This window comes from Fusarium oxysporum, chromosome VI, assembly GCF_013085055.1.
Source record: "Fusarium oxysporum Fo47 chromosome VI, complete sequence".
Taxonomy (NCBI): domain Eukaryota; kingdom Fungi; phylum Ascomycota; class Sordariomycetes; order Hypocreales; family Nectriaceae; genus Fusarium; species Fusarium oxysporum.
Window position 1 is genome coordinate 2325483 of NC_072845.1, and position 12406 is coordinate 2337888.

At 48.6% G+C, this 12406-nt stretch overlaps 2 protein-coding genes and 1 non-coding gene across 3 annotated transcripts; all 3 read left to right on the plus strand.

The window, feature by feature from the left end:
* The first annotated feature begins 88 nt into the window (after nucleotides 1-88).
* FOBCDRAFT_294836 (uncharacterized protein) lies at nucleotides 89-1775 on the plus strand. The gene is made up of 2 exons (XM_031186435.3): nucleotides 89-287; nucleotides 339-1775. The coding sequence occupies exons 1-2, from the start codon at nucleotides 175-177 to the stop codon at nucleotides 1705-1707; spliced, it is 1482 nt and encodes a 493-aa protein (XP_031037570.2). The 5' UTR covers nucleotides 89-174; the 3' UTR covers nucleotides 1708-1775.
* Nucleotides 1776-2795: 1020 nt separating this feature from the next.
* On the plus strand, nucleotides 2796-2877 carry FOBCDRAFT_t146. The gene has a single exon. It is a non-coding gene; the product is annotated as a tRNA-Ser (tRNA).
* Nucleotides 2878-4227: 1350 nt separating this feature from the next.
* FOBCDRAFT_41961 (kinase-like domain-containing protein) lies at nucleotides 4228-5637 on the plus strand. Its single transcript, XM_031186433.3, has 3 exons — nucleotides 4228-4376; nucleotides 4469-5144; nucleotides 5200-5637. The coding sequence occupies exons 1-3, from the start codon at nucleotides 4340-4342 to the stop codon at nucleotides 5462-5464; spliced, it is 978 nt and encodes a 325-aa protein (XP_031037568.1). The 5' UTR covers nucleotides 4228-4339; the 3' UTR covers nucleotides 5465-5637.
* The last annotated feature ends 6769 nt before the right edge of the window (nucleotides 5638-12406 follow it).

The window sequence follows — 12406 nt, forward strand, 5'->3', positions numbered from 1 at the left end:
AGGCCAGGCATTCATCTTATTGCGGAGTGTTAACGGCTCCGTGAAAGAGGACTTGCGACTTACAACAACATTGTCTTGGTGCTTCAATATTCAAGACAAGAACCATAAAATCACAAAGCACGGGACTGTTCTTTGTTACTTATTGGCTTCTTACCCGCTGTATGTAAGAAAAATATGGCGACACAAAATGACCTCCAGGAACTTATACGCCTCCTCACGGCGCGTAAAATGTCAATGATGGCAGCGATGGGACAGGTGAAGGCTCTACAATCAAAGAATCTGCGAAGGTTTGACTTATACAACTCACTAATATTCTGATACTAACGCGTATGGAATAGTATAGCACAAATCGCAGATGCGCCCTTGGCCACAGTTGAGGAAGCGCTCAGTGGCGATGCAAAGGCAGCAAAGAGTCTTCACACAGCATGCAAGAACCATGAGAAGAAATCAGGAACGAAGCGCGGAGCCGACGATGGTGCGGCTCCCACTGAAGTAAAGAAACCAAAACTGGAGACGCATAGACGAGATCTAGATTATGGCTCCATGTCCGGGGATGATCTTGAGGCTTCTCTCGAATTGCCACTGGAGGAGGATGAAGATATCATTCGAAACACCACCATTTTGACGAACAGAGCGCCCCTATTTTTGGCCTTTGCTGTTGAGCTGTTGAGGTACACTATGCCAGAACAGCCCCTGAGTAGCCGATTGAGTCTAGCACAAGCAGTTGTAAGTGCCAACTCACGGACAAAAGCCATCAGCATAGGCATCGAAAAGGCACCCCCAGGAGGCGAAGAGAAAGCCCCTGAAGGTCAACCGAAGATCACTATCATGAACCGACCAATTCCAGTTTTGAAGAGGAGCGGCTATACTTGGTCAGGATCTGCTCAACCAGCATCATCCAACGCTTCATCAGTTACGCTCCAGGGCAGTCAACCAAATCCAAGAGGCTGGACTGCAAGTCAGAAGTTGACATCAAGGGGGTCGGTATTTATAGCTCATGCTATACCTATAACATCACCTGCAACGCGTCCGGCAGTTTTCAAATCACTAATGGCCGAGAAGCCGGAGCTGGAGACCGCAACTCACAATGCTTGGGCGATCCGAACTAGCTTTGGTAATTCGCCCCTGAAGCAGGAAGCATCGTTTGACGATGGTGAGTCTGGTTGTGGAAGCTTCTTGCTCCAACAACTACGCGATCTCGATATCAGCAATACGTTGGTTGTGCTTACAAGATGGTATGGCGGCGTCATGCTTGGGCCGGATCGCTGGCGTCTCATGAAAGAATGTCTCAACGATGCCTTATCATCTCAAAAGCGTACATCTAGTCTAAATGGCGAGCCAGTATGGGCTCTGAACCTTGAAGACAAGAGTCCTTCAACATCGACGGTTGGCATGCCAATACATCGACCGGAAGGGGCACGAAACTACATACTCAGAGCCTTCGCGCCAGCAGATGACAGCGGAAAGAAGACTGTTACGGCAGCCAACGAGGAGAAGCAAGAGAACCTGGGCCGTGTGCTAGGTGCACTACGCTTGCTATTTGCCAGTTGGGCTGGTATTCTGAGTCGTGATGAGTTGGATAAACGAGCTTGGACCTGGTACATGAATCTTCGACCAGATGTGGATGCTGGGCCGGCGGGTTGGGGAGCCAAAGGGACGTTAAATTTGGGAAGAATATTGGACCTGAGGAGAAAGGAGACTTCGTGATGCGCATCTACGGTTGCTAGAGGATGGTAAGTTGGCAGGACACGGTGCCCTGAAAGTGAGATCAAGGGTAATTCGCAAAATCGAGATCCTGCTTTGATGAGTATTGATGGCAGCAAGTGAGTGTTGCTATGCTCCATACTTCGGGTTGCTCTAGAGATGTAGCAAACTTCAAGTCTAGATATGCTAGGCACTTATGTTTGCGAGGTTGGGGAATCTCGTGTTCAACATGCCCTTTTACCAATCCCTCTACATCATCGCATCCTAGTCCTTTACTGTATTACTTCTTCGCTGGTGTAATCGATGAACATCTGTGGATGTCGTCCAACGTAAGTTCACAACAACAGTAGTTGCTCGTTGTCACAAGTATGCACCATGAGCTACTGCGGCATATGGCATTGAAACCCAGGCTCATATTTTACTGTCTTTCAGATAGAATCATCTTACCACACGTAGATGCATATCTTTTGATACCATTGAGATTCTAATGTGTCGAATACAAGATGTTTCCCTTACCCTGGAGTCATCCGAGCCATGTCTTTCGACTTCAATATCGATGCGAAATCGATATTGCTCCCTACTATGCCGATCTTATGCAGTATAGACCTAGTTTCGTTGCAAGACTTTTAACAGGAGGAGAGAATAATTAAATTTCATGAGTTGTTGAGAAGTGATTCACACCTCATTATGGCTCTCCTGGCAATTTCTCTCACCCTCTGGTATCGGACTGTTGTATACTGACAATGATCAAATCGCCATAATCAGACAATAAAGAGATACCTAGGTTTCGTGCCTACAGTGCCATCTAAAGCCCCCGTGCTTGATGCTAAAGTTTTGATACATCAACTCAATAAATACATGTTATGCAACCCAATTGTCTCAGCAACTAGACATACAAACACGGTGATTTTAAACTTGAATAAGTTTAAGCATGCTTTTCGCAACTAAATAAAACTACAAAGTGACGGATTCCATCATATATCTCGACCGTCGTCCATGAGTACTGCTTCTTATGTCCCTGTTATCGCCTATCTCTGTTTGGATCAGCTGTATAATCGCCAATCATTTCTTGTCTTTTATCAATTCGCTAAGGCGCAGTGGCAGAGTGGTCTAATGCGATAGACTAGAAATCTATTCTCTTCGGAGGCGTCTGTTCGAATCAGGCCTGCGTCGAATTGATTTTTTTGCTTCTCAGATGTCTGATATATATATGGTGATAAAGCAATTCCATATAGAGTTTTCTTTCCACTGCACGGAGCATTTATTCTTATGCTGTTCATTAAAGACATAACCTTTTTCTTGGCAACCAAGATAAACTATTGTAGCTGGGTGCTGGGTGCATATACAACATCCGAGACTTTGACTTTCATAAGCGTAAGAAGTATGTCAACTTGAGTCAGGACGGCTGCAATCAATATATCTATGACTTGGCGAAATTCCTCAGCGGTGTCCATCCAATAAAAGCAAGTGACAGTTTGGCTCCATGACTAATATCTCCTTACCTATGGCCATTCCGAACAACGTCACTCTTTGAACACTCCTGAGACAGATCCAGAGACAAAGACAAAGACAAAGAAGAGACAAAGAGATTGGAACGCGACCAAGACGCGTATTTCATCAGCCTCAAATTGCCCGCCTCCCCGAGACAACCATGAGAAGAAGAATATTAGATGTAATTGGGCTTGTGAATCACTCACCAATGGCTGATCAGAAGTCAAACTTGAGCAATCGAGCTAGTCCCAAGGGATGCGCTATTGGATGACTTCAGCTGCTGTCGTGCTGTGATCGTTACAGGGGGGCGCCCTCTGAAGGTTCCTGGTTTTTAGTGACTTGACTTGTAAGGATCGCGTTGCCACTGCACTGAATGATACGTGAGTAGGTTCCATGCATTGTTGACGCGCCAAACGAAACTAAACAAGTCCAGCCCCTTCTCGTCCAAAGTAAACACAAGACAAGGTAATTTGATTTCATCCTCCATCGCGAGAGAGATCTCAGGGACTTTCAGGCACATTGTCCACAACACCCGCCACAAACCCAAATCTCAGCAACGACGCCGCCATCAGCATCACCATTTTGGCGATTCTCACTACCAAGAATACGAATATTCGTCAATCCGCCCTTCAAAAATCCCTTGCATTGCTGGCGTTGAATCTTTTGCTGTACCTGTTCATTTCCAGGTGTTGGTTCACGGTTACCTTAGTTAGTAGCTGGACCCTTTTTCTTCGTCTAACTACGTCCCCCGCCTTGCTCTCTTCTTTCCTCCCCCACCATCGATCGGTAGAGCCTCTTTTTCAAAGGTCACCGACGAGCAAGGAGATAAAGACGGTAAGATAAGACATTTTCTCTGCTGTTGGAGCAACTCGAGTCTGGACTTGTTACACGCATCTCTCCATCTCATAACGATCGCATAACGAAACGAGACACACGCCCACACCGATCCTTGTCGTACCTTGCCTTACTCTGATCTGTCCCACCGCATCTCGAGCTTGACCTTCAGCTAGCACCGTCAACGCCGCCGACGCAGTGTCTCTCGCTTAATTCCTCTAGAAGCGACTCGCGCGTTTCATCCTTTCTTCAATCCGACCCTCGATCTGCCTTTCCTTCGCAAAACAGGTACAGGGACATATCACCGACCATGGAGAACTACCAAAAGTTGGAAAAGATTGGTGAAGGTACGTGTACAGACAAGCCTTGTGATGCTTGCCCTGTAATCTTCACGCCACAGGCTTTGCCGTCCCGAAAACCCAACGCTGACACTTTCCAGGTACCTACGGTGTCGTCTACAAAGCTCGAGACCTTGCCAATGGCGGCCGAATTGTCGCCCTGAAGAAAATCCGCCTCGAAGCTGAAGATGAGGGCGTCCCCAGTACCGCCATCCGCGAAATCTCTCTCCTGAAGGAGATGCGCGATCCCAACATTGTTCGTCTGTTCAACATCGTCCATGCCGATGGTCACAAGCTGTACCTTGTCTTCGAGTTTCTCGACCTCGATCTCAAGAAGTACATGGAGTCTCTCCCCGTGAGCGATGGTGGTCGAGGCAAGGCCCTGCCCGAGGGTTCATCCCCTCACTTGCAGCACCTTGGCCTGGGCGATATGGTTGTTCGAAAGTTCATGTTCCAGCTTTGCGACGGTATCAAGTACTGCCACTCCCACCGTGTCCTCCACCGCGATCTCAAGCCCCAGAACCTCCTGATCGACAAGGAGGGTAACCTCAAGCTCGCTGATTTCGGTCTTGCCCGTGCCTTTGGCGTGCCTCTGCGCACCTACACCCACGAAGTCGTTACTCTTTGGTACCGAGCCCCTGAAATTCTCCTAGGAGGCCGTCAATACTCGACTGGTGTCGACATGTGGTCCGTTGGCTGTATCTTTGCCGAAATGTGTACAAGAAAGCCTCTCTTCCCCGGTGACTCTGAAATTGATGAGATCTTCAAGATCTTCCGGTAAGTATTAAGATTGTATAGAGCTTCGAATTTCCTCTCGCTGACAATCTAATAGCATCCTCGGCACCCCCACTGAAGAGAACTGGCCTGGCGTCACTTCCTACCCTGACTTCAAGGCATCCTTCCCCAAGTGGCAGCGCGACTACAGTAAGGACCTTTGCAAGGACCTCGACGCCCATGGACTTGAATTGCTCGAGATGCTGTTGGTGTACGACCCTGCTGGGCGTATTTCAGCCAAGGCTGCCTACAACCACCCCTACTTCGAGCCTCTCCTGGCACAAGAGCAAGCATCCGCCCAGACAAATGGCTACTATCACTAGATGGGATATGGAGCTCCATACCAGATGATGCAGATGCAGATGCACTAAAACTCCACCGCCGAATGACGAGCGGAACCAAGGTCTTCTCTCTTTCCGAGATACTGTTGGCGCTTCTCCTAGGCCAAGGAGAAGATGATATTGATATGGCAACAGCAGCAATGCCCAAGCAGCATCGCGCAGTGATTGTCCAGTTGGGCGACAAACAGACATTGACTCGCCTGGCCTAGCTTGACCTCGTTTATTGATTGGCCACTCACGAGGCTCATCAGTAATGCTTATGATAACCAACAATATGCGTGACTAACTTAGCCGTTGGGTTGAAAGCTGTTGGGGGTTTGGCCAAATCATGAGAGACAACGGTATGAAGTTGACATGGCAGAACAGGTGTAAACCAACGGGTAAGCAACAGCCTGACTTTCAGGCGTTTGGAAGGCGAACGGAAAACATGATAAAACAGGTTCTCTTTCAGCAAGGGTGGCAGACTTCTTATTCGCGATGCTTTGGTTTTGGGATGTGCTTTGTAGACATGTGGCTCAGCGTGCGGTTTGATATCCGGAGATGCACACCAAGACAGAATAATTGATAAATAACCATGACTGTATATGCCATCATGACCAGTGTTGGGAACGTGCTATGAGAACTGTCGGATCATCTACGTGTTAGACACAGACCAGAAAGCGAACAACAGTCATTTGGCCGTGAGACAAAAAAAAATTGGGAAGCATTGTTGGGAGGAATTACAAAGACCAATTTCGTAGCCCATCGTAACACAGCCCATTCCAATCCTCGGAAGAGTTTGAGGATATTTACCGACGACTCGGGACGAACGGGGCCCGATATTAGCAGCCGGCCATTACAATAGACCATGATAACAATGGCATTGTATGTCTCTGATTAATTTATTGGTCTGGATCATCTTGGCATTCTTGCACTGCCCCGGAAGAAATGAAAGGGCCACAATCTATATAAGATTTTACGGGCGTCTATTCAATATAGAGGCATAATGTAACATAACAGATAGACGCCCGTAGTTCGTCCGGCATGCCAAATTAAAGAACCGCCGGTACTACGATATGTAATTCTATTCTGGTAACTTGTTCATTTCTGCAGGATCATGTAAGCTCCATGGCATGTTTGGGTAATTAGCCGCCTAACAAGAGTAGTGAGCAAGGGTATGTAGTGAAACCGGCGCTTGCAGTGTAAGCGCCTGAGCTGCGATGAAGGATAGATCCAATGTTGGAGTATCGTATTTCAACTGCAGTGAAGGATGTATAGAAAATTTATGAAACGACCCCCGATAATTATTGGGGCTATGTTGTATTCGTATACTACCTATATTGTTTACGTTGGAGTTGTTTTGTTGTTGCCATCAGATGGGTACGGGAGGCAACCAAGAGAACAGAGACTCTAGAGCCAATACATTGATGGCCCTGAATTCGAGGGCCAAGGCTAGTAAACTCAACAATGAAAACATCGTGACTCTTGAGAAGCCTCTTTAAGCTATGTCATAATGCATCAATCTTGAATCCCTACACTGCTGAGATACTAGGTCTGGCTTATGGTAGCTCTCGCCTATATTCAGGCGATCGTCAGCGGCAGTGCAGCAGCTGGACCAGGGTCAAACGTTTAACAGCGGGAAGCGCCAATCCAACGGGTTGAGCCGAGGCTCGAAAACTGGGGACTAGAGGCAGAGGCAGAGGCAGAGGCAGCCCGGAACTCCGCTCCGTTCGAGATTCGCCGGGACCGACCGATCAACCGGGGCCGAAGAGGGCGAGGGCGAGGGCGAGGGCGAGGAAAGCTTCGGACGCGACCACGGAAGAAGGATATCAAAGAGGATGAACATGAACAAACAATTATGCTTGATTTATTTGGGTTGGTTTGGTGTGGTTGGATTGATCGGTTAAGTGTAGATCCACCATTGAATACAAGTTGGACATTGTCTTCACCGCAATATGAGGAGTCATCTTGATGCCCCGATCACGGATGGATTCAAGGCAGTACTGTAACTTTTAGTCTGGCTCTAGTCTATCTTCCCCGCATCGTCACAAGCAATGGTGTTGATGTTGGGCATGAGCATGAACTTGAACATGAGGCTAGACTAGCCCAACCACGCGGACAAAGTGGCCCAGACCAGGTCATGAGATGGCATTGACCCCTCAGCAGCCACTTTTACTAGGAGAGACCTTGGGAATATGGCATGAAAGGGCCGAGATAGTGGCTGATTGATCCTTGAGAGTTTACGGGTTTGTTGGGCCTTGGGATCAAATGATGACCGTCTTGAATATCAGGTTTCCAAGGTAAGGTCGAGATGGATATTGGCTGGACCAACTACAACGCACGAGTCCACGGTAGTATGAGTGGAGGACAAGTCACGAACTAAGCACAACCGTAACCTAGAATCAACCACAAAACATACCGCGAAAACAGAAACCAGCAAAACGATAATACGGTTTAACCTTGACTGCAGGGAGAAGACGGGGAACTGCAGGCCCCGAAAGCGGTCGGTCGGCCGGCCGGTCTCGTACATACCTACGTGTCGGCGTCGCCACAGTCTACATCCGGAGCGTGAGCCACAGTCACTGTGCGTAAACCAAGACGACGAATACCGACCTCAGCCACATCTCTACGGAGCAAACTATTTTGCAGCGAGTCAGAGCCACGCGTTTTTGACATGCAGGCGTCAGGGATACACATGCGGGGCTGGCCAATCAGCTGAGCCAGATATGAGAGAATCTTGGGGGGCGTGCGACTGTGGCTTCAGTGTGTTTGCCATGAATGGCTCAGGGGTCAGGGGCCAGGGGCTAGGGGCTTGATAGTGAGTGGACTGTGGACTGCTGTGGGTGACTATCATGAGAGGATGGATGGATGAATGACTCCCTGTGAACTGTCAGTGGTTGCAGCAGATTTCATGGCTCCAACCAAGATCAACAGCGGTGAGAAAGAGTTTTTTTTTTTTCACGTCCGATGAGATGAGTAGATTAGTGACATGACTTTCAGGAACAAGTGAATGCAAACAGTCATGCTAGAGACGTCGTCACTCGGAAAAAAGAGAGAGCCATAAATTCAATCAGACCAGATCTCGCGATATACTCAGATGATCACTGCACATCCGATCCTCGATGCCCTCATGGCAGGAGAGACGAATCGACCAAGCTAACTCAATCTCGACTTGGCTGAAGAATCTACGGCGGGCCGACAATTGTAGCGTAGTGTAGGGCTGCTGTGAGCTGTGAGTGAGTGGTTGAGTGAGTGAGTCTTGGTGAGGAAAGGCTAAAAATGGGAATGGGGACGAAGATCCTGGTCGAGCTCGATGGGGATCTCCAGGGCTTGAACTTGAAGGTCAAGGGGGGCGTTTGCTATTAGTGCAGGGGCCTCTTGGTTGGTATGCAGAATTGACCATCGATGCCTTTTTCGAGTGGCTTCAGTTGATAGCTCTCATCACCCTGAATGGGTTTATTGATCAGCCTTTCTTCCTTTGTCAGGGCAAGGTTTGCAAGGAATACATAGACAGGGCCGTAATCATCAGATCAGGTGTTTCTCTGTAAGGATAAAAAGTCTCCCTCGCGTGAGCCATTGGCGGTGATGCCCACCCTTTTGTTACCTGTGCATTCCTCAAACGGGCTGCTCCCGAGCCAAGCTAGTGGCGTCTGCCGACCGACGGGATCAGTCAGTGTGTGAAGCCTGGTGGTTGCATCTCGCAGCACTCACAGGAGAGATGTTGTGCAGGGGGTGCTCTAGTGCTTCTCCTTCAGGCCTAGAGTCTGGGGACTATTTGCATGGACTGAGACAGATGGCAGTTTGATCTTCAAGGACGGACAGTCTACAGACAATGAACAGAGACAAGGGATGAAACGGTTGATTTGATGGGCTATCGCTTCGAGGCTGGCTGATAGCGTCAGGTGAAGGAGGTCGGTGATTGACGATTATCACCACATGCCTCTGTAGGGAGAGGATGTCCATGAAGCCCGGAATGCATATGCGCGAAATGGGAGGCCCTTCTTGGCTCAGTGGACTATGCATAACCGATAGGACTCGATGAGTCTATTGCGGGATGGCCGCTGTGGATAGTACTATCCATAGAACGGACAGATTGAACCCGTGGTTTGATATTATGGATCGCCAAGACCTCGTTCTTGAGGCATTGTTATGCTGGCAATTATTAGTTAGCCAACCGATTATCTCAGGTGTTGGGGTCTGTGGCTGTCTTCCGAACGCCGTCGGCCCCTAGACGAAGCCATCACGACAGAGAAAATAATAAGGCACAACCGGAAGCAGAACCAGCGGAAGAAGAAAAAGAAACGGTGGGTGACGATAGGAATGTGACTCGGTGGTGAACGACGCCCCGTCAAACCGCCATCCGCCATCCTTTCCGCTACAGGTCTCGCTCGTTTGGATCTGAACCCAAGGGTTTGGGTCTGAGTGAAGCGCCACCAAGTCAATTTGAGTCTCACGATTGGCATATGGCTGCGCTTATTTGAAATAGTGAAAGGGAAAGGGAAGAGAAAAGTGGTCTGATAAGCTAGTAAACCTCCATCGTGAAGTGCTATACTCTGCAAGTGCGATAACTTACACCACACACAGGCCAGCTGAATAACGTGGATTTGAACGCATTGGCCTCTCTTTTTGTTCCGGGCAGCTGGGGTTAGATCAAGATACATACAAACAACAATACCGGGTAGTTGAAGGTTAGCCGACGGGTGTTTGAAGTGTGCTGTGCTAGCTGGCTGTTCGCTTGTGTTTGCGTTACAAGGCAATTACCCTGAAGCGAAGCCAGAGGAAACACAGACGAACGAGAAAGGCTAAAGAGGACCCAAAGTGTCGCAAGTCAGCTCCTCTTGGCGTCTTGCATTATTTGCTTCCGCCGTCCGACTTGACTACGGTATGATCTTCCGTTTGTATGATTTGCGGAGTGTAGATAGTGGCGCAGGGAATGAATCATGTCAACCAGTGATTTCATGGTTTTTTGACATTTCACCTAATGCAGGGCTTGAAAGGCAAATGAATGGGCTGTTTGTACTTGCAGACAGCCACAGGTACAGTGCAGCGTAGTATCAAGCAGGACTCTTATCACGGAGATACAGTACGGTACAGTACAGTACAGTAGAGACAGACATAGCCTTTCTGAGTGAAACACGTGTGCGGTCAACATGCAAGATACAGCGTCTTTCGGAGCGAGATTGACCTGTCTCTGTCTCTGTACGTACGAGTGCTGCACAAGGCGGGACGAGAGAGCCGAAACGCTGTAACCCAAATCAAGTCAACCGCCACGATTGTACGTCAAGTCGTTGAGCTGTTTAAGCGGCCCGCTCGCTGTAGGTAGATGCATGCACGGGTTCCTTTGTCATTCATGCTTTATTAAACGGTGGTGCATTTGTTTTAATGCCCGAGGGTACGTGCTCCGGCTTATATGAGCGCTTATATATGGATGTTCAGGATGGACATATCTATAACCATGTTTGTAACGTGAGTGAGGGGTCTCTTACTCGAGCCCTGTAGATCATTCAACTCGTGGTACGCGTTCAAGAGTTGAAGAAATGCAGGGTCCTCATCTTTACCAACTTTAGTTTCCCCTCCAGGCGTTGATCTTGATCTTTTTGAGGTCTTCTTGTCTTCGCCTCCCCCTCACCAAACATCAACCCAAGCCCAGCCCATGCCCAGCCCAAGCCAGGCCCCAGTTTTGCATCAGATAGCCCGGTTTCAAGTCAAGTTGCACCTCGACCAATCGTGGGATGCAGAGCCGCCCGAAGAAATGCCTGCAGCCAGTTTCGCGTGTTTGATGTTTCTCTGCGGCCAATCACGCACGGACAAGGCAGCCCGGCCCCTGGCTCCCCCAGCGTTTAGAGAGATGCAGAGCCTGGAGATTCTACTGGCCGGAGGAATTCGTGGTTTCTAAAAACTCATACACGGTCCTGCTGGGCGGTTCTGAGTTCATGGGCCTCGAGATGAGGACGTGTTTATGCTGCTTGGTTGGAGGAGGATTCTTCTGCCTCTGAAAGGGCTTAGCTGTGCTTCTATTCGTAGCCAGCGCATCTACAGTAATCCATCGTAATCAAGTAGAGTGAGCCAATGAATTTCACAATCTCGAGACTCTCGCGTAGACAGAGCAAGACCAGGTATTGCTATTAAGATGCCCATTGCTTCCGTTTCATGTCTCGACCTTTTTATTATTATTATCACTCTTCATCCCATCCTAATCCGACTCCGACTCCACCACCACCACCACCTCCATCTCCTCTCTCTCTCTCTCTTCCGTTGCGTCTGGAATTCTTGGGGCCGATCATACACTGAAGTGTTTGTTTCTCGTTTGCCTCGTCTTGCCACGCCCGTTTCGACCATCCATTCCCGCATACCTCTGGCAGGTACAGCACATCTCATCCCTTGGACAACAATAATTACGTACCTTTCTTGACGAGTCTTGACGATTCTCGCATCATTAATTCCCCCGCCCACTATCGATCGATTCTTGTTCGGTGCAGGCTCGCCAACCGCCATCTCAACCCTTCAATTCAATACTCTGCGGAGGTGCAAGCTCTCTCCCTTTGTATGCAATCTTAAAATTCCAGTCCAACCTGACCCTCTGGATTAATCAAGAACCGAATAACCAATATTCCTTCCCTTGTCAAGCCGGTCTTGATATCATCATTTGGTTATATAACTCTTGATCTCTTTCCTTTCCTGAGCATCTCATCTCATCTGATCTCATCACCATCAACATCCACACCAATAGACTCAAGCTCTTTTTTTTTTCTTTCCGATCTTGATCTATCGGCCAACCTTGGGTATCATCCACTCACGTCACCTATTTCAAATACCTCACTCATCTTGAGTATTCATTCATCATTCACTTTAACCACCATTCCTCCGGTTCACTCCAGAGCACTCAGGGCCTCCCCCACAGCTGTCAACTTAGACTCGCATCTCGCCCAGATCGAGCTTCAAGCC